The sequence below is a fragment of the Micropterus salmoides genome, unplaced genomic scaffold, assembly GCF_014851395.1.
Source record: "Micropterus salmoides isolate LMB-PRFRI ecotype aquatic unplaced genomic scaffold, ASM1485139v1 Ms_hic_scaffold_2, whole genome shotgun sequence".
NCBI classification, from domain to species: domain Eukaryota; kingdom Metazoa; phylum Chordata; class Actinopteri; order Centrarchiformes; family Centrarchidae; genus Micropterus; species Micropterus salmoides.
In genome coordinates this window covers 3,257,371-3,280,211 of record NW_024041150.1, presented here as the reverse complement: position 1 = coordinate 3,280,211, position 22,841 = coordinate 3,257,371, and the positions used below count along the sequence as shown (strand labels likewise).

The following is a 22,841-nucleotide window of genomic DNA, read 5'->3' as shown; positions in this document are numbered from 1 at the left end:
ATTTAAGAGCTGTGGTTATCACACTGGCTGCCTTGCAGATGCCATGGAGGGGTTCCCTGGGGAGAGAAAAGAATGGTTCAGTTTCACTTTAATTTGATACACTGTAGTAGTTTCCCCCAGGCAACATAAAAAAACACAACCTTCACTCTGGATGAGTGGTTTCCAGCCCTTTAAGCTTGTGTACCCTCCAAATATACTACTTGTGACACCTTATCACAGTTTATGGAAGTTCAACCAAAGTGACTTTTCTTCCTGGGATTGTTTAATTTGAAAGATTAAGGATGAGCTACAACTATGCAGTGTTTTTTAGAGAATAATTCAAACATTAGAGAAAAGTCAAAAGCAATAAACAAAGTGATGTATAGTTTTATTATTATTTATATTCTTTTCCTATTTTGTGACCCATCAAATTCATATTGGGGCCCCTCAGAGAATTATTTGATAAAGTGAGTGTAGCATCTTAGTACTACGAAGATTATGTAAGTGTGAGTCTGTGACATGAAAACATTTGAGACCCTGTCTTACAAGTGGATACACACACACACACACACACACACACACACACACACACACACACACACACACACACACACACACACAGGTGATATTGTTGCTTTTACCCTCCAAAGTCACATTTAATCAGGTTACATACACAAGAGGGCTGCAAAAAATAGCCTACTATGCAAACACGTCTCGATCATTAAACAGGTCAGACAGCTTGAAAGGACGTCTTCTTTCAAAAGTGTATTTTAACCCGTAGCAGCAGCTCAGTCATGCAATAATAGGAAACCACCTCAGGCTATATATTGATGCCAGACTCATCTGAGGTCAGTGCTCTTGTTGCTTTGACACCATATTGGAACCCCTGTTTGTGTAGCTCTGGCAATAACTACAAGCTTTTTTAAAGGTTGTAAACATTGTTTTGACAAAGTGACTCCTGAGCTATTGAAAAAACCAAAGTAATCAAAAACTGCTCACCTCAGCTACATTTTATGAACAACATGACAAGAAACACATTGTTATTTAAGCAACATGATTAATTGTATTAGAAGCAGGTCACCAAACCACCAGCTCAGTGGAAACTTTGGCCCTGAATCTGAGTGCTCCCCTGATGTCATCATTTTATAAAATTGTCAGCAACTTTAAAATAGTTTGCTGACAGTCAATATTTGCTCAGATATGAAGGTTGATAAGTGAGAAACAGAATTATAAACAAGGCTGAATCCAAATTTTTATTCGTAACAACTACAAAATATTAAGTATTACCATTACCATTATTAGTAGTACCATGGAACAATCAAACCCTAAGGTCATTTTCCATTTGGCCAGGTTTTCTCATTGACTTGTATCTCCAAGACTGTAGAGCTGCGGAACTGAATCAATCAATCGATCTAGGTGTTTTTTCACTGCTTGGACCTTACTTTTAATTGAGTGAATTCTTAATACAGCATACAGTAATGTTTTAGACCAGAAACGTGTGGAAGAACTTGACCGGCCTGCACAGAGCCCTGACACCAACTCCATCCAGCGCCTTTGGGATGAACTGTAACACTTATTGTGAAACAGACCTCATCAGTCCTGGATCTCAGGGATGCTTGTGTGGCTGCATGCAAGCAAATCCCTGCAGCCTGGTTCCAAAACCTGGTTGGAGGCCTTCCAAGAAAAGTGTGCTGTTACAGTACAGTAGGAGCAGAATAATGCCCATATTTTGGACATGACATTGGAAGGTTACTAAAAAAGTACAATAAAAAACAGACAAAACTGAACATGTAAATAACTACCAAATTGCACAAAGTCTATCTAATTCTTATATAATCTAACTTGTATGGCTTGTTCATTCTATGTTTTTATATTTATATTTATACATGTTTATGTCTGGCACCAATTCACCAAAGCAAATTTCTTGGACGTGTTAAAACTACTTGGCAACAAAGCTGTTTCTAATTCTGACTCTGAAATATACATCAGATATAACAGATATGGATGCAATGTATATGTGTCTACATGCTTTTGGCCATGTAGTATATGTATCTCTTCTCTTTTGTTCAAATTGATCAGTCTGAAACCTTTATCGTACTATGAGAAAAATCAGGCTCGCGGTAAAAAGTAGAACGCATAAACCACCCATTCCAAACACAGATCACCAAATATAGGTCACCATAAAACAAACATCTGTTAGGGACTTAACATCTGCTAAGAGCAGACAGGGCCTTAACCACTCACATTGTAAAAGAAAAATGAATTAAAAGAGCTTCTGGTTGTTTTTGCCTTCGCACTCAATCAATTCCTTTTGTCACACTGCCGCAAGCAGCAAATTTACCTGACACCTTTAACCAGAATTTAAGAGTAACAAATCCACAATGGCTATTTTGTACTCTGTGAAAGGATAAATCTCTGATACAGTATTTATCTGGAGATTTGCCCTTCAAACCTTTTCCTGTTTGATGATAATACAATAATTGAAGTCTTGACTGGACAAAAGTGTGTCTGAGTAGAAACCTGCCAGGCTTACAGTCATGTTCTCTTCTCTTTGCAGACACTAGTTTATTGTTGGAGCTTCTATTTTCCTGTGCAGTTTTTATACACCTGCTGGGATTTCATATAATGACCATTTAATACCTGTTGCCGCCTACCATCTGTGAGTCTTGCATTCATTTTATTATCTTACCATCCTTTTGTTGCCTTTTTCTTTTATTGCACCATTCCATGATCCTGATAGGAATAAGCGGGTCAAGCCAATGAATACATATGAATAAATTAACACATAAATGACTAAATATCAATCATCTCACACAGCTACAAACTGTTTATCAAGCACATTAAACTTTTATGAAGGTCATGCTTTGGTTCCTTTGGTAATGGTCTTTTTGTTATAAAACTGACTGATATAACTGTCTTGCAAGTTATTAGGAAGTATTAACCAACAATAAAAAAACATTTTAGCATAAAGTTATGATTTATTCAAGAGTGCAGCACAAGCATCACCATGACTGATAACACACAAACATTTGGGTTGCAGTAATATTAAGTGAGCTACAGATGTGCACGGTCCCAGAGAGATGTTGAAAGTACTTGTCCTACCCTCAGTTAATGCAGGTACTGGTATAACTCTAAAATAAACCACATTACTTTGAGATTATTGCTGAAATAACAATGTAAATGGTGCAGTGTTACACTCACATGCTAAATGTTACATTCTAGAAATACAGTCTGTATCTGGCTGAAGGTCAGCATGTTCTATGGTTAAAACCTGTTTTAACCACTGTAGAGCTAATACACTGATATGCAGCTAGGTCACATAAGGCGTAAGCCAGGAGGGGATCATGCATTTGGTCAGGTGAGTGTATGTGTGCATCTGTCCACAGCTAATCTTGCATACTACTGCCCCCATCAGCCTAATATTTTTTTGCACATTTATGACTGTATGCTCTAGGGCCAAGGTGATTCCCAATTTTTGAAAAAGTAATCTTATTAACTGATCCTAATGTAAAACCTAGACTTTCGTCTTCTCAGCTGTATTCACCATTTTACAATATGCGTTACGACATGGCAAGAGTTATCTTTTGGTGAGGCTCATAAACTGGCATTCATAGAAAAGTTTGGTCTTATCTTGAACCACAACATCTGTAATCTTTGCCGCCATGTTGACTGTAAGGGTGCCGGGAGGGCCAGCGTTATTGTTTTTTCCACCAGGAACGAGTAAAACATAGCAAAAATGTTATTTCAATGGAAACAGTGTATGCAAGTGCATTGCTCTTTACTGCCTTCTTAATACGGCTGTTTGTAATGAATATATAGTGAATATTATCCAATTAATCTTATTTCCATAATGTATATAGGCTATGTTGAAAACCGTCTGACAGTTTAATACATTATACTGTATGTAGTGCTCGTATCGCGTACAATTAAGACTTCGTAGCCTCTCTTCATGAAAGACTCATACTGCAACACTTGTCTTTGTAAAGTGAGAAAATGACGGAATAAAGTCACTAACCTGCCTGTCAGCGCGCTCTGGTCCGTTTCAATGCTTTAAGGCTCAAATAAGAAATTTTGGTGCAGCTAGCTGGACTGTGTTCTTACAAACAGCAGGGTTAGGAAAGATCATGGTTTGGGTTAAAATAATAACAACTTTCACAATTTACGTAACTTTACATTTAATGTTGCCTTTTTTGTTTCATATGGGAAATGAACACCGGTCTCCTCATTGAAAGTCCGTTTTTTGGCCCTCATCAACCACAAACACCTCCTTACTTGGTCTTTTCTGTTAAATATCATATACCCACCTTTTCTGTCCAAAAGGGACGCTACAGCGCTTCCCCCACTGCGTTGACCTATGACACTAAGGAGATCCCCAGAGTGTTACAAATTGACACCAACTGGTCTTGACCATGCCTCCATATGTGACAAGTTGGGAGTTGGGACCAGTTTTTCACAGCAATGGTGGATCATGGAGTATCTCAATAGCTGGGCTGCAGAAAATGCTATTTGGGATCCATGTTTAAAAGGTCAGACGTGTAAAAATGAAATTATATATCATTAGCGCAACTGAATCAAGTGAACATGTGCATTAAAGCATGTTAGTGGATTTCCCCCACTAAATTAGAAGATTTAGGGACATTAACGGTTAACAAATTAACAAACAAATTATGATACTGTCAATGGATAAGGTTAGCAGCACACAATATAAACACAATATAAACACAATATAAACAGGGGCAGCCTATTAATTTTAATTTTGGGGGTTGTATTTAATATTTATTTAAATATATTACTGGTGAGTATGAATTAAATATTTCAAAATTATATTTATTTATTTTTGGGGGCTTTGGGGAACACTAAAAGTCGTATACTGACATCTTATAAAAGCAATCTTCATAGTAAACTAAAACATTCTTCATAGTAAACTCTGCGTGGGGGAGGAGCAGTGAGGCTAAAGAGTACTGAGTGGACCATGGTGAGATAGAAAACATCACATGGTTGTAAATGCCTATTATAATATACCTTTTATAAGGAATCATGCTAAAAACAATTATATTATTTTCTTTCCCTTCTCTCAGTGTCTGCATCCCTTCTTTCTTCCCTTAGTCTCTATATTCCTTCTTTCCTCAATCTCTGAAACTGATGCAAGTAGAAGACATGGTACTGTTAATGTAATATTTATTCAAAATAATATTTTGCCACTTCAAAATAAGAAATAATACTGTTTCAGAGTTAGTACTTATTACACGTCTCAAGTATAGCTTCGATCATCAGCATAACTACTTTGTACCCCATGAACCACGTGACTTTTTTGACATTTTGGACCCCCGCTGACGCGACTCTTTCTTTAAAGGGCTCTGGGTTGGAGCGCGGTTGACCCCTTGAGACAGCGCCCCCTCATTTGCATAATGAGGCAGAAAAGGGGAGACAAACACCTTTGGGTAAATGAATAGGGTAGAAAATAAAACGAAGAATAATACAAATGCATAAATAAATACATTTCAAAAGAACTAATTAAAAACTTTAATTGGAAATTAAAAAATAAAATAAATAAATAAGGTAATTAAAACAATGTCTGTGAAGATTCTCAGTCATCCAGGTCATAGTTAAAGTCAAGGGCAACTGGACTTGGTTGAAGATACTAGAAGACGTTTCGTCCCTCATCCAAAGGACTTCTTTGGATGAGGGATCAGTTCTGACTGACTGGCAGGGAAACTCAGCTATTTAACCTCAAGATCCAGGAGGAACAAAACTTCAGGGGAGGAGAAGAAGAAGGTCAAATGCAACAACATTGTGATTCCATACGTGTCTGGAGTATCAGAGAAACTCAGGAGGATTTTCAACAAACACAACATCCCTGTGTTTTTTAAACCCAAGAACACACTAAGACAGAAGTGCACATTTTAGACAGAGAAGATGGATGGTTTGAAAGAGGTGTCAAGGAAGCCAGGAACACTAACGAACCAGCGGTATCGATGACCCGGGATAACGACCCCACTGAGGTTAAATAGCTGAGTTTCCCTGCCAGTCAGTCAGAACTGAAGAAGTCCTTTGGATGAGGGACGAAACGTCTTCCAGTATCTTCAACCAAGTCCAGTTGCCCTTGACTTTAACCTTCTTTGGATAATTAATACAATGAATAAATGAAGACACAAATTAAAAGAGATAGGCCAATGTCTCTTTAATTAGTCCCTACATTTATTTTGTTTTATGTATTTTTGGTGCATTTGTTAGGATATTTTTTTTTTATTTATTGAGCCTTTTTTATTTCCGTATTTATTTTCAGTTGTGACAGACTCGGTCTTCCACAGTTTTTGGTGTAAACAGGCCGTTTATTCTGAAGGCAGCTCTGCATGAGCTTCCTCCACCTGTCGCCCTGCTGAGACAGGAAATCCCATTCCAGTGACTCCACCAACTCCTGCCACATCTTCAAGCTCCCCCTCGGGGAAACTGTGTAAATACTGTGTTGCCAGGTTGGAGAAAAGTCCACCTTCTAGCGGAATGCTGTGGTGTTTTCCTGGCGTGCAAGCGGCTTGATTTGAAGGATAGAAGGAACCGGATCTGGATCCCGTGATGAACACAAGTATCAGCTGGAACGGATTTTCAAAAGACGGTAGTGCTGAGGCTTAAACTGACTGACGAAGATGAGAGAAGGGGGTTTGTTCATTGAATTTATCCACCGTGAGAATTTATGATGAGTATTTTTCAGATGTCAGATCGCTGTTCGTCCTGGAAGCCATAGCTGTGGATTTATGCAAAAACCACTTCCTCCTTCTACCGTCCTAAGGATTGACGGTCTGGCCTGACATCATTGGCTGGTCGTTGGGAATGAATCATCGCCTTCTTCAGGGGGGTCCAGGGATGCTGTCACTGTCACTGCACCCTTAAAATACCACAGACAAACCGACTCGTACACAAACCCACCCAGCCCCGGCGTGTCTCTGTTCTCTGAGATTACTAAACTGTGTTTTCTTTGGAGCCAGCATGGAGGAAATAATGCGCAAGCTGCAAAAAGACGCGTCCGGCCACAAGCACAAAGCTATCCGCGATGCCTGCGTCTACGCCTACGGTGAGTGCACAGCAGCCCCCCGGCATCCGGCTGCAGGAGGGGGCCACAGGGATAGGGGAAATCTGCGTCTGTGTTCACCTGCTATATTTTAGGGAACAGAGGGCAGCTATACTAAACCCATAGGCCTACCGCTTAAACGATGATCGTATACATTGCAAGAAATGACGACATCTTAAGGGAAATCTGTGTTTCTCGAAAGAGAATATACTTAAGGTGGTCAGACCCAAAGACTGAAAGTGGGGAGAAGAGGATTTCCATGTCCATGTGCTGGTGGAAAGCTCCACCATCCAATAACAGCTGCACCTGCTGTTTTTAGGTGCCTCAGTCTGGCAACAGTGAACCACAGAAACAATGATCATAGAGAACATAAAAACAATGAGATAATGTACAGTAAGATGGGTAACTATAGGCCTACTACTGAGTACCACATCTATGCAGTTCCATGCAGGAGATAGTAGATAATAACGGCTTCTAAATACAAAGCTTAGAGCTGTATGTATAAAGCTGTGATAATATATGTCACAGACAGACATGACATTAAAAAGAGGACCTGAGTCTGTGTTTGCCAGCCCAGTTTGACTAGACCTCCCCTACCCTACTAAAAGCGTTGTTCAAATTAATGTGATTCGCAGTACCGGGACTTCACTTGCATACTTGGAAACCATGACAAACCTTTTCAAGAAAAAGAGGTTTTCAGACCAATAGTAGTAATACTCATCACTCTCTGTGCCAGGCAGCCTCTGAAAAAGCATTCAGAACATGTGACACTCCCAAATAAAATGTATTAAACTCCATTTAAGAATGTGGAAAAAGCAGTTTCCACTGACGTCAGTGGTGATATTGTTAGTATTAATAGCCATTATAGGCCAGCCTGACCTTTTGGTGGCAGGTGAATGGGTGGATGGGTTCAGATTGTGCTGATGAAGGAACAGCGTGCAAACACACACACACACACACACACACACACACAGAACTGAACTCTTAATTGTGACGTATTAAAAACAGACAATATCCCATGCGCTAGGCTATATTTCAGTTATGTCTTCCCTCTGTCTGATATAGATACACAGTGCAGTTGAGTGCGTTGAGTGTATTTATGTTCTACGAAAGGAAAGGACTTCATCAGCCAATAAAATATTTCACAGACTGCCTTGAAATATTTGTAGACACGCCCATAACATCAATCAATCTGCATCTTATAGTTGTCTCTGAAAGTGAAGGATGCCAAATGTCCCATGTGAATGCCATAAACACATACATTAAACCTTGAAACACGTGCACAACATGACAGCCTCTGCAGAGTAACAGGAGATTTATGCTGGGTTTAGAGATGTCAGCAAGTGTCATTTGTCAAGTTTCTGCTATGAAAAATGCAGTAGAATGTCCCGTGCTAGTTGAAAATATGAAGCCAAGGTGAAATTTCTCAAGGTTTCTGAGCTATCTGTCTACTTTAAAAGCTGCTGTTTGCAGCAGGTACTCAGCATTTTTCTTATTGCAGTAGTTCTTATTGAAGACATAGGCCTAAATCTTCATAAATAACTCACAAATATATAGTTTCCATTAAATAAAAAGCCTTAATAGTTTCCTGAAACAGTTGGCCTCTGTAGTTTTTAACAAATCTTACTCAAACGGGAGGAAGTGCATTTGTATTTTCAGTAGTGAATTAATACACTTTTGGTGCTCAAGTGAGTATTTCTGTTATGTCTGTGACATAATTATCCTTCATCTCTGTAGACGCCTATGTGCTAAATTATTCAACATAAATTTGACATGCAGCACAATTCATAGCTATTGTGTCTGAGCTAATGTGCTAACTAGCTAGCTAATATTGTCAAATACTGTTGACATTAGCATTAGTCTTGGGAACCAGATTTGCTTTTGGGTAAAGAAAATCACTCTTTTTTTTTTTCATCTGCTCTTCCTGAGCTCAACAAACCGAATACTTAACAGCTGAGAATTTACATTATATTGGTTTGGGTAAATGTCATATAGCATATCTGTCAGAAGATATTAATGACAGTCTTTCCTTTTCTTTGTTCCATTAAATTACAGAAACCCTTGAGTCTCAGAATGGACCAGCCAAGATTTCTCCTTCACAACTTCGGTAAGTTAAATGGCATCTCAGTTCAATTCATTTCAGTTCACTTCAACTCAAAGCTCTGAAGGCATGAAGTCAAAACCTGTTAGAGTCGCAGTAAGAGAAAAACAACAAACCTAACAGAACCTGAACAAAAAACATTAAACAGACTGGAAATGTTCTTTGTATAATAATCCAAAACAATGTTATGTGTTTCCAAGAGCAGTTGATCATTGTGCACCAGAAGTTTTGTTAGACCACCTTGAATTAAGTTGTAAGACAAGTTAGCTTTGCCCTACAGCTACACGTACTGTACAGCCTGTGCTTTTACTGCAGGGAATAGATAACTGAATATTGAAATTCAAACTGTTCTTTTCCGAGCCCTGTGGCTTACACACCGTTATTTTCCACCGTGTGTATAATTTGAATTCATTTGACTGGTCAAATAATTCCTGGGATGATAATGCAAATATTGAGGCAGTGTTTCACATCGCTCTGTTTAAACACAGTTCCAACACCACTACAGTATAATTACCATAGAATATAGGAATTTAGACTACAGCAGGTGGATACAATAACATCAACATGATAGAAAATAAAATAAAAGAAGCACGTGTGAGAGTTCCTCAAAGTAAATAAAACACACAACCGGCAGATAAATTACAGTGTTTACACTGATGATAATTTAATTTTCACCTACATGTTGTTGGTTGGATTAAAAAAATATTTTTTTAACTCATCCTGTAATAAAAAAAAACATACATTCCTGGATATAATTAATTTTTTTTTCCAAATTGTGCCTCAAACTAGGGATTTACTGACCTGACTTTTTCTTTTTCTGTCCTGACACCAATCCCAGTACCTTATCTCAGCGTATCTTCCGATGCCAAATACCAATCCAGTGCCAGAGGCTGTATCTGTATTCTGCATAGAATATTTATGTAAATGTAAAAAAATGTAAATGCTCCGTACTTGTATAGCGCCTTTCTAGTCTTTTTCGACCACTCAAAGCGCTTTTACACTACATCTGCATTCACCAGTCATACACATTCATACACTGAGCCTAAGTGCTCAAACGGAAACTAACTTCACACTCATTCATACACTGGCGGAACAGCCGCCAGGGGCAATTCGGGGTTCAGTATCTTGCCCAAGGACACTTCGACACGCAACTAGGGGGAGCCAGGGATTGAACGGCCAACCCGCTCTACCTCCTGAGCCACAGCAGCCCCATAATTTATGTACGGTAACTTAATGAATGTAACTGATAGTGGAAATATTTAATTTTATAATGACATTGATAAAGAAGTTTGGAACTGTGGATCCGTCATATCTGACCGATACCCGATCAGCTTAATAAGGTCAGTATCACTTCTGGTTGGTAGACCAGAAGTAGACCTGAAAGTGAAACTGTGTGTGTACACAAAAAGAGAACTTTACCAGCTAGTAAGATCTGAAGGTAAGGTTTGTCACAGGCCTGCTGTTTTGGATATTATTAGATTATACAGGTGTTCCTGTTGTTAAGGTCACCCCCTTTATACTAATCATGTCTATCAAATCATGCGGAGAAAATCAAACTGGACAGACAGCTGTTCACAGTAGCCAAAATACTGAATATCCAATATATATGGTTGGGTTCAAATATCCAGTTTGAGTCCAGTATTTCCTTTTGTCAAACTCTTGTATTATTGTTTTGCATTGTAAGAAGACTGCAGAATTGTTTTTGCATGTGTTGTCATGGAAATATTCTGTGTTTGGGCATTGATGCAATGTTTTTTTTTTATAATGTCAGAGAGTTTTTGAATGTATCAACTGTAAAATGTAAAGTGAATGGAGAGCTGCTCCTGGTGGCAGTTGCATTGTGACGAAGGTGCTATAAATTCTGGATGCCGTTGCAGCTCAACACACCATGAATTATTCATTCAATAACCTCTATTGTTGTATTAGAGATTATTAGATTAAATATTGATGATAATGTCTCCGTAATGTAGTGCGATGGTTCTCAGCCAGTGTGCTCCTCTGTTTCTGATTTGAAGTCTCTTATTACAAAATGGACTCTCAGCCACTCGAACAAAGAGGACACTTACTCTGACAAACTGACTGACAGAACCAAACAGGATATACAATGGTTCTCTGATAGTTTTCATTGATTCATATTTACCTTGAAAAGGAATTTTAAAAGTTTATATTCTTTATGTTATAGAAATATTGAATCTGGTGGTTTTATAAACATTTCTGAGCCACTGGTTATGGCGTGATGGGCCTTTTTAAAGTTGAGTTGAGATTCTCGTCCTGACTATTTTATTTTAATTGTTGCACTCTACTTGCTCATAAATAGTGTTTGAACTCATTGAAACTGCTGGGAACTACTGGCTGCCATGACAACTGTGGCTCCTTGCAGCCCATTTGAACGAATGCAGTTGTGACAGCTCAGGGCAGCCTGAGCGCTCAGAGATGAAGCCCAGTGGCCTGCTATCAGCAGCAGAGCATGGTGACTCAACCAACTACAAATAATGAGGGGTGAATCCACAATAGCAATGGGTCAGAGCTGGCATACATGCTAGTTTGTATATAGACCATCTAGAATGAAAAACACATTTTAAAGAACAAACAAGACAAAAACATCAACTAAACAAGCAATATTAAAGGCAACAGATACCTTTCAAAGGTCCTCGTTTATCTTTTTTTGGCATTGGATTAACTCAGTACGCTCATTGCTTTGATGTCTCTGCAGAATCCCACTTTGAAATGTATGAAAGTGACGTTGCATGTTATCACAGATTCCCAGTCCTTGCTAGACACTAACAACCCGACGACACTGCCTGCCTGACCGCATCTTGAGTCCCATCACAGTCAGCAGATATCTGCATCTGTGTGAATGGAGGCAGCAGCAGCTTCACCCAGTCTGACTATAACCTTTAAACATCTCTCTACATGGCCTAACGTCTTTTTATTGTTGATTGTATGTTTCATTAAAACTAGAAATCTTTTTCTGCTTATAAAAAAAACCCGACATGCACCAAACTGACAAAACCCAGTAGGTCTCTCTTTCATTTAGGTCAGATTTGTTTTCCAGCAGGTTTGTACTTGAGCATGTGCTAAAGTAGCTTCTAGCACCAGTGGAGCATGGTGACCCTTTCAGCTGAGAGACGTGGTCAAGAGAGACCGATACAAACAAACAAGCTCTGTGTGTCTCTGTGGTTGCGGTCAGAAGCTCACGTTAATCGTTTACCTCTCAGTTGTGATTTGATGTTCTGAACTTGAACGTACAGTATCGTTAAGAGCAGGAGAGAGTGAGGAGGATCTGAGATATAATCTCACTTCATATTAAATATCGAAGTCGTGGAACAACCCAGTCTCTTTTATTTTGTTCAGTAAAAAGGACTGAAAAAAAGCTATTAATTATTTTTACTCGTGCATATTTGTTGACAAAGATTTGATCATAAAGTTTTACTTCAGATTTGTGAAGTGGACACAAGTGTTGCCATAATGAACAGTTTAAACCACAATTAACCATCAGGTTTCTTCAACTTTCACTCAGGGGCAAAAATCAGCCTTTAAACTCGAAATAAATAACGATTTAATACTTATTGTGATAATTATCGATATCGAAAGATATGAAACTTTTTATTGTGATAAAAATATCGTCCAGCCCTAAGTTACACTTGTGTCTTCAATGTAATTTTTTCAAATCTGATCTCAAATTATAAGATATAGAGTTATAGAGATAGAGTTATAGAGTTTAATATTGTTTGTGTTTTGGTTTGTGTGCATCCAGAGCGTGTTGTCTGCTGCCGCTACAGATGGCTCTGGAGTCAAAAAACACCAAACTAGGACAGACGGCGCTTACTGGAATGCAGGTACTGCAATATATAGCAGATTATTTCTCTGTTTTATTTTATCCTTGTTCTTCCTTTTATTCCTATTTACTGTACATAGATCTGTCATTTGCAACATCAGCGTAAAATAAAAGAAGAAAAAACACAAATCTTCCTTTTTAGAAATGAAAAGTTATTCATACATACATAATTCACAAGCAATAAAATGCTTGTTCAACTCTAGTGGAACAAGGGTGCATTTACTTGTAGTCTAGAATGACCAGACAAGCAAACCTTAGATAAATAATGCAGTTTAACTGACATTATTGAGTCACTTTACTGCTAGTTGCAAACCCTGAAAAAGAGGGTCCGTGACAAATTTTTGTACTAAAAATATAGATTTATTTAGCCGTCATGCGGAAGTCGTTTGATCGCATGATGTTTTTGCATACAGCAGCAGTGGTGGTCTGCTCTCTGAAACTTTCTTCCCTCTGACTTTCTTCAGAAGCTCCTGTGTGAGGACAGGTTTGTGGGCGGGGTCGGTGTGGAGGTAGAGGTGGAGGCTCTGGAGAAGCAGCTGCTCAGCCAGATGTTGGAGGCCATCAGAGTCACCCCATCTCTCCATGAAGACCTGCAGGTGGAAGTCATGAAGGTAAGACATGCTGATATAAATTCCTAAATATTTACCCAATATTACCAGTAGACTCCGAACTGCATTTTACATGTTTACTATACTTCACAGTGCACTCTCAGTCTGCAGTAGCCCTGTGTTAAAAAGAGTACAGTGATGTAAAAATACCTGGCAGCTTAACAGCTCTGCATGAAGAGTTTGCCAGCATTGCAGCTTTTTCTTTTTCTTTGATGGTTTTCTGTGATGTGGCCTCTGTAGAGCTGTGGTCACCTCATGTTGGTGTCTTTTCCAGCTGACAGATCTCGCCAATTTATGTTCAACTTAAATTGGACTAACTTTGTCACAGTGCTCATGGTTGAAGTCTGTTTCCCTAAACTGTTAAATTAGTCTCCCCTATATATAAAGAATGATTACAGAGTTTATTCTCTTTTAGAAAGTATACTAAAGTAAACTGCTTCTGTCTTCTATGTGCAGGTCCTGCTGTGTATCACCTACTCACCAAACTTTGATATTAATGGAGACTCCATTCTCCGGATTGCTGAGGTAGGACAGCCAGAGTCTGTTTGATACACATCAGATATTTGAGATTTTACATCTAGCAACAAACAGGAACTGTTTTTTGTTTCAGCAGTACTGATCAGAATCATGCAGAAATTGATATTTCCCCTGTTCAGCTGACTTTGGGGATGTTGTAGAAAGCTGTATTTGAAAATGCATCTCAGATAAGCCAAAGGATTTAGGTTTCTGTTGGTTTACGTCATAGATGTGACTGTTTGCTTGTAACCCCCCGATGTATTAACTTTATGTACTTGGTATTAGACTAGAATGATTATGGTAGATATATTAGGCAAAACGAGAATGGAATGAAGTCTGAAAGGTAAATCAATGTTGGAAATAACCATTTTATATCCTCTTTAATTTACTGTGCTTTATTGTTTGCTGTTTCTTTATGGATTTCGTAACTTTGACCTGACCTGACAAAGTGGTCACAGTATTGATTGGACTGAACTAATGACAAATAGCATTGATACTTTTTTAATAGAGTGAACTGTTATCTTAGCAAGCAGTACATGAGCTCAGTCTGTTTTTAGAAGTGAAGCCTTGTTCCATCTCTTCTCACCTGGAGGCCTTCTCTCATGCTGTAATGTCATCAGTTATTCATAAAGTTCAAAAAGAGATGAGTGATCCTGCACACACACAAACACACAGCTGATTTTGCAACGCGAGAGACTTTTGAGATGAAGAGAGATATTTGCCATAAAACTAGCCTGGTTGAAGAAACTTGTTTTGGGTGCGCAAACTGTGCCAGCATTCACTGGTGCCAATGAAATGTGGATTAACCAGAAAACCACTGATGTAGTGAATACACTGATAAATAAAAACAAGCAACCTAAGACTAGACAGGAGGAACAATTGGAACCACAGCTTCTGCCAAAATGCCAGCTTCATGTGTCGACCTTGACAGTGAGTTGATCCTTAGGTGGAAATCCTCTGGATATCTTTTATTGAGGCGCTCTCTGGATTTCCTGAGATTTTCTGAGGCTCTGTACGGCCTTAAAAGAATACTGCAGGTTTTAAGTCTTGTAAGGTGGCTATGTAACTTTGTAATTTGCTCCTTTCGTGAAGGATGGCAGCTGACGTCAGCTTGGATTCACAATGGAGGAGTGGTTTCAAAATTTTCCACTTGCATTTTAAAGCTTTTTTTAATGCCATTAAACTGGATCACATTAGAATTCAATCTGACCACAGCTGACGATGCAAAGGGGCAAGTAACAAACTTTTCACAGCCACCTTTCAAGACTGCGTGGGGTGGGATAGATTTTTCATTATTCATAATTCCCCTGAGCGGGACACATTACAGAAAGCTTTATACAACAATCAACGAATGAAACCACACAGGGACTCTGGCTCCTGTAGGTGCAGAAATATAATGAACTGAAAATGTCATCTTAGTCATTAATGTGCAGACCTGCCACCTGACCGACACCCAGCCACTGTTATCTCCAAACGTAAACCCATGGCCCAAACTCCAACCAAACAACCAAATTATCACAGTCTTTTCCTGTAACATCGCTTCCCTCAGCAGCAGCAGCAGCAGCAGCAGCTCCTGTACCCAGGTGATATTTGACATCCATTAACAGCTCATAAAAACCTGGTCAACATGTTGTGTTAATGTGCTCAGCTCCACCAGGGCCGGCCATCTGGTGCGTGTGTTTGTGTTTGTGTTGGGTCATAACTCAGGGTGGCTGGAGAGGTTGTCAACACCACTCCATTATCAGTAATATCTCATATAAACAGTGAGGCTCAGTACATGTTCTTAATGCAGGGATTGGCAGTGCTGAGGGGTTTATTCAGTTTCAACAGCAGGGAGCTGGAGTTTGATAATTTACCTTTAATGCCGTATCCATGACATGAAACCAAATTTGCACGGAGATCATTCCTGTCACCTAAAATTGAGTTTCAGGCGAGACACTGCAGGTGAAAAGGGTAAAAAATCTAATAGAAATCACCATGAAAGTTTTTGTATTACAGGTTTTCTGAAATGTTATGTTTAAATATGCAAATGAGGCAGGTTCTAATTAAATATGCTGTAATTTGCATATATTTGAAGAACCGAAATCTGAACACAGGATTAAGTCAGGTTCAGAATTAGTGTTTTATTTTGTTGACATATTAGACTCAAATGTTTTTACAGAGGGGATTTAGAAATCTTTTTTTTACAGGCATAGGTTTAAAAAAAAGGTGAATTGGATAAAATACTAATAACAGATATCAACATCAAACCTCCCCAGTTGATTACTTAAATTAAAACACTTAATTTCTGTTTACAAGTTTTCTGAAATGTGATGTTTAAATACGCAAATGAGGCAGTATCTAATGCTAACTTTTGTTGATTTAGGAGAAATCCACACAAATCGACAAACGTAGTGCAATAAACCTAAATGTGATACTTTGAGCATCTTCTTCAACTAGTCTGAAAGACCCGTTATGGAAGCAAATTATTCCAAAATCTCAAAAGTGATCGTGCATTGATGATGTCTCTTCAAACATGCCTTGAGTTGTAAAAAGATGTCTTTATGTCTGTTAGTTCTTTGGTTTTAGGCTACAAAGGAAACTCTTTCATTTGTCTTTTGGTGCAAGGCGTGTCTGCCAACTAAATCCGATGGGAAACTATTGATACATTAGATTTGAAAAATAACCAATTAACAGGCAAACATAATGCAAAGCTGAAAAGTTGTACTGTGCAGCGTTTTCGGTGCTACCCCCTCGTGGGATTTGTGTGTAACTCACAAGCTCACTCATTCATGTGAGCTAAAGGCTACTATATTACCTGCCACAGCTTCTATTTAGCTACCAAAATAAGTCTTCAGCGCTCAGTCTTTTACTCTAAATTTTTACTTTGGCGCGCAACTGCTGCTTCTAATTATCAGTTTATGTGCATGTGTGTGTGTGTTTCTCAGCTGCTGACTTTCCTTTGATCCACAATGTTTACTCTATGAACTTCTAATTTGGCCGAAAGATGTTTGAGACACAAACAATATGTCCCCCCCCTCCTGATATCTCAGTGTCTGGCTGTGATGCTGTCTTGAGACTGTGCGTCATGACTTTTCAGTTTTTGTGACTCAGGCATAAGAAAGATCACACGCTGACAGATGTAATTGTGTGTGTGTGTGTTCAGGTGTGTATCGAGACCTATGTGTCCAGCTGTCACCAGCGCAGCATCAACACGGCGGTCAGAGCCACGCTGAGCCAGATACTGGGAGACCTGACGCTACAGCTACGACACAGACAAGAGGTCAAGCCCTCAACAAAACACGCACACGTGTACAGATGTGTGCACACTTGTAAACTACTGGAGGGAATCGCAACAGAATTTTAAATATAATACTATTACACTATATCAAATGCTTTACTCTGATGTTGGAGAAACAAAATGACCTGTTCATGTTTATTAATTGGTTAGAAGATCAGATATTTTAATATCATATCATATTTCATTTAATTAGAATTTTTGAAGCCAAAATGCCAAATATTCTCTTTTCCACCTCCTTAAATGGGAGGATTTGTTGCTTGTCTATTTTATATCATTGTATATTGTCACTTCGGACTCTGTAAAATTGTCTCGGGCATATTTCAAAATGCTTCAAAGTTATGGCAATATTTTCATCATATTTGTATTGAAATATATTTATTTATTTATTAAATGTACCTCTAATATATATACAAACACACATGTATACACATATTACACATATTTAAGGCAATCAGAAACACACAATAAATGTATTCTTTATTGACCGAGACGGCTTTTTATCAGAGTAATATCATTCGGTCACATACACCATCACAGCTGTGTTAACACAAAATCCCCAAAAAAGACACACTTGTAGTAAACATACTTCCTGCTGTGTGCTTCTCTACAGGGTGCAGATGGAGACGAGGTGACTGCACTGCCACTGCACAGAAGAGGTATGTCATTACTCTCCTGATCAGCTCTAAGGCTGTACCTCAATTAAATAATCATGCATATGATCCTATAATACCTCTAATATACATTCAGTGGCCAATTATGAACACCTGTACAATCTATTTATTACAACAACGAAAATGTTCAGTTCAGAATTGTGTAAATTCAATTGTATGTTTATTATGGATGTTAAAGTTAAAGGTGATCTTGTACTGAGAAGTGTTTCTACACTGAACAAAATTATAAACGCATCTGTCAAAATCTGTGTTAGTGGTGAGTAAATAAATATAAGCCTCATCAGTTCTCCTCTCCTGAAAACAGTCATGTAGTATTTGATGGATTCAGCACTGTTGCATAGACGGTATGTTTTAGAGCCAGATGGTTGAGGAAAGGTTTCTTGTAGCTTTGGATAAAATTAACGAGTCCTGGTAGAGGGATAAACTACACTGAACAAAATTAAAAACGCAACATTTTTGTTTTTGCCCCCATTCATCATGAGCTGAACTCAAAGATCTAAGACTTTCTCTATGTACACAAAAGGCCTATTTCTGCTGTCTGATCAGCATCTTGATATGCCACACCTGTGAGGTGGATGGATTATCTCGGCAAAGGAGAAGTGCTCACTAACACAGATTTTGACAGATTTGTGAACAATATTTGAGAGAAATAGGCCTTTTGTGTACATAGAGAAAGTCTTAGATCTTTGAGTTCAGCTCATGATGAATGGGGGTAAAAAGAAAAGTGTTGCATTTTTAATTTTGTTCAGCGTATTTTCTTGTCTTTCCTATTTAAGTGCTGTACGTGAGGGGGGCACAATATTAGAAACACTTTATGTTCAGACAGAGAATTGAATTTCCACCTATATGACAAAAACTGAACATAAGCATCATAAAAGCAGACTTTGTGGAAGGCCCTTGTGAGGGTAAATTGTAGATTTGGACAGCCCTAAACACACATAACAGGCATACTCTGAGGAAGCAAGCTGGGTAAAGTCTGCACATTTTCATTAAGCCTGTGTTCAGCTGAGGCACGCAGAGTACGGCTTAGACTGGTGGAAACTGAGGCAAGTCTGACAATGTGGAGATGAGCCTGACAAGTTGCGGGGATGTTTCTAAAATGACCACCATAACGGAGGATAAACATCTTTGACATAGATAACAACATGGTCTTTACTCTGGTGGCACCTTCTACAGACAAACTTCTAAAGAATCTGAGGTCAGCAAAGTCTCAGCAGTTTTCTTCTATCCACTGTGTGTGTGTGTGTGTGTGTGTGTGTGTGTGTGTGTGTGTATTGTTGTTTTCTGAAGTCAACAATAAAGCTTTGTGGAGCCGCTAGTGGCTGTGGACCTTCAATCTTCCTTAGTGTGCAGTTCAAACTGCTTTATAGCGGTTTATAAAGCCATTGTAATCACCTTTCTGCAGGTAGTAAGAAACACATTCACAGAGAGACTGGCAGGGCTTCTTTATGAGACTGTACAGTCTCACACACACACACACGAACAGTTTAGATGGAGAGCCAAACAGGTTCACAGGGAAGGTATTGATTTATTTAATTTATTACAGAGAAATTATGAGGTGAGAGAGAGAAAAGTAAGAGACGGGAGAAAGTAATTAGTTTTTCATCACTTCATGTACATATTGAATAAAGAGCTTCTGTGTATTAACCTTGTTATGATGTGTGTGTGTGTGTGTGTTTGCAGATATTTCTCCTACCAGCCAGGCTCTGTGTGAAGATGTGGTGATGGTTCTGACAGTTTTCTGTGAAAAACTGGAGTCGGTAGACAGGTATCGCTGCAGTTTTTCATTACTTGATGCAATGTTCTTTCTTTTGTTGTTGTTGTTGTTGTTGTTGTAATGTGTAGGTGATAATTCTGCTTGAGGCTTGTCTGAATCATCAGGCTTTGCTGTAGCATCACAGATCTCCATGGAATCTCATACCACACAGAAAACTGATTATAATTGGCCATGTACAAACAACAAACATTGCTAAAAAATAGATATTTTAATGGTAAACAGGTGTGTGAACAGACACACTTGGGTAGCAGATGTACTAGAACAAGCTGACTTTATTAATGAACGATCTCCTTTGACCATCTCTTATCTTTATCACAACACTTAGTTTTGGGTGAACTTCATCTAAAATGTAGTCATACATTTAATTAAGTCTTAATTTTGCTGCTGTAAAGCTGTGCTCATTTTGACACCGCAGTCAGGTCCAACTTGGCATGCAGCTGTGTGTTAAACCCCTAAAAGTTCCACATTAGCAGAATCTGTTATGCAGCCATAAGCTTGTCAATAATGGGTGTGAAAACCAAGTGAAAACAGCCAACGGTGTGAAGGGGTTGAGAACAGTTGTTTCACCTGCTTCCTTCACCGATTTCACCTACTGAAACATGATTGGCAAAGACTCCTCATGAGACCCAATTTATTATTATTTATTTTTACAGACACTGGATATTACCAGAGGCTGTCTGACTTCAGACATCTGGATTGCAAAAATGTTGTTGTGTCTTTTCATGTTCCAGCGGCAATCAGCTCCTGCAGCTTCTCTACCTGGAGTGCATCCTCTCTATGCTCAGCAGCTGTCCTCCCACAATGCACCTGTCCAGGGGTTTCACCGACCTTGTATGGTAAGACTAGGATAAACATTCTACACATGTTGCCACCAAAATAAAGCTGTGATTTGGCACTTAATCCCAAATAAAAAAAAATTCAGGTTAAGAAATAAGAAAATCTGAGATTCTCAAATTGAGAAAAGTTGAAAGAGGAATAGAAAATGGTGTTTACCTGTCATTTTTGGAGCCAGTTAATGATGATTTCAGACATCTTAGATAATGGTCAGTTTCATGTTATGCTTGCTTTTTTATCTAATTTTCTTTCTTTTTAGAACCCCTTATCTCAGTTTATTGTAATTTACTATATTCTAATGTACAGGAAGCAGCTGTGTCCATCCCTCGTGGCTATAATGGGAAATCCTATCAATGACAAAACCATCGCTTCCCATCACGGCTACATGGCGCCAGACCGAGACCGGTTCTCAGACAGACTCAGTCTAGGTAACTGGATTTTCAAAATTGTTGCATTTACATAGTTTGAGTCAGTTGTCATGAAAATGAGGAGTCCATACAGCAGACATCAAGAAAGAAACAACTTTTGACAGCTACTAAAATCAGTAACAAAGCTAACTGACAGAAATGTGGTTTTATTTGGTTGTTGCAGAAACTGGGGTTGCAACATTTTAAGTACTTATCTCAGTGTAAAAGTGCGAAACTGTTCCACACATCCCACGTTCAGTGATTGTGCGGCTCCTTGTGCTGATTAGCCAGCCGTTCATCCCCCTGAGCTCTAAATTCTTTTGTCAAAAATTGTAGAGATAAGCAATTCCATTTACGAAGCCTCATGTCAACATTGTTGTAATTGCTTTGGAACAAGCTCATTTATCTAATTAGAGATTCAATAATTAAACAGGTTCACAGTGTGACCAATTCAGACTAAGCCACATTTAATTATTAACCTTCCTGCCAGCAGTCAGTTTAATGGTCTCTCTTCAAAATAGTGGAAATCTCCTTTAGTTGGAAACCTTTTTATTAGACATTACAGATAATCGTAGGTGGAGTTGATTTTACATTCCGACTCAGGCCTGTTGACTTCTTACTGGTTATAAGTTTGAGGAGATGATTTTAATGGTTCAGCTTCATGTCCCCTCATTTTCTCCAGGGATAAACCAGGATGTGGACCCCTGCGGTGGAGGGGTCTCTGATCAAGGCAGAGGGTCCGGCTGTTCCTCCAACGCCCCCGCCAGGATCGCACCGGTAGTGCGGACTGTGTGTTACATCGCCGCAGAGCTTGTGCGTCTGGTGAGCTGCGTGGAGTCGATGAAACCGGTGCTGCAGTCGCTCTACCACAGAATCCTGCTTTACCCGCCTCCTCAGCACCGCACCGAGGCCATCCGCATCATGAAGGAGGTGGGAGGAGGAGACTTTTTCTTGCTGACCTTTTTCTAAAGCAGATTATAACTTTTCAGACTGATTGCCTACCTTCAGGCAGCTATTGATTTCCTTTCCAGTTTACTAAGTATAAGTTAGTAATTCATCATAGCTGATCTTTACTCAGCATTCTTGTTATGTGTACATACACAAATAGAACGGATCCCTCCAGGTGATAACAGTGTGCGTCATTTGACATTACATGACGGCTACATGCATTTATGGAAATGGGTCATCAAATTAATGTGGAATCAATGTAGTAATCTATTTCTGTGTGTGTGTGTGTGTGTTAGATTCTGGGCAGTCCCCAGCGACTGTATGACTTGGCTGGTCCGTGCGTGGCTGAGCCTGAAACCAGGAAGCGCTCCTTCTCAAAGAGGAAGTCCCACCTGGACCTGCTAAAACTGTTAGTAACTCCTCTCTCTTTTTGAAGAATTTGCTGTGTGCAGTTGAGTTTTCTGAAATGCATCTTATCATAATTTGCGTTTGCATAAAGCACGTGCTTTTAAAGGTACACAGGGTTTCTTTTCACGTCTTTAAAAATGCACAAATAATACATTTAGTTCACTATGTTACAGTGGTCCTGAGTTTGATATCTATCATTGTCTTGTCATTTTTCTTCCTTAAATAAGAATATAGTGTGCTGTATACTGTGGAACCTCATAATTAGTTTGTTACTTATAATCTGACATTAAAAAGCACATATCATGATCCCAATGTTTCACAAAGTAATTCAATAATTAACCAAAATCTCACAAATTTTTACTGAATGCAAGCAAAGCAGTTAACTCAGTGTTTTTCTGCTTCCTTCGG

The 22,841-nt window shown here is 38.9% G+C and overlaps 1 protein-coding gene across 1 annotated transcript in view; it reads left to right on the top strand.

Annotated features, from left to right (window-relative positions):
* Positions 1 to 6,272: 6,272 nt before the first annotated feature.
* The window catches only part of LOC119913409 (brefeldin A-inhibited guanine nucleotide-exchange protein 3-like), a 50,433-nt gene continuing 33,864 nt past the window's right edge, over positions 6,273 to 22,841 (top strand). The window contains 12 exon segments of the mRNA XM_038732824.1: positions 6,273 to 7,048; positions 9,101 to 9,152; positions 12,904 to 12,985; positions 13,449 to 13,595; positions 14,049 to 14,117; positions 17,254 to 17,370; positions 17,999 to 18,044; positions 19,743 to 19,827; positions 20,568 to 20,672; positions 20,977 to 21,098; positions 21,760 to 22,007; positions 22,322 to 22,434. Coding sequence (XP_038588752.1) covers positions 6,964 to 7,048; positions 9,101 to 9,152; positions 12,904 to 12,985; positions 13,449 to 13,595; positions 14,049 to 14,117; positions 17,254 to 17,370; positions 17,999 to 18,044; positions 19,743 to 19,827; positions 20,568 to 20,672; positions 20,977 to 21,098; positions 21,760 to 22,007; positions 22,322 to 22,434 — 1,271 coding nt within the window. The 5' untranslated portion in view covers positions 6,273 to 6,963.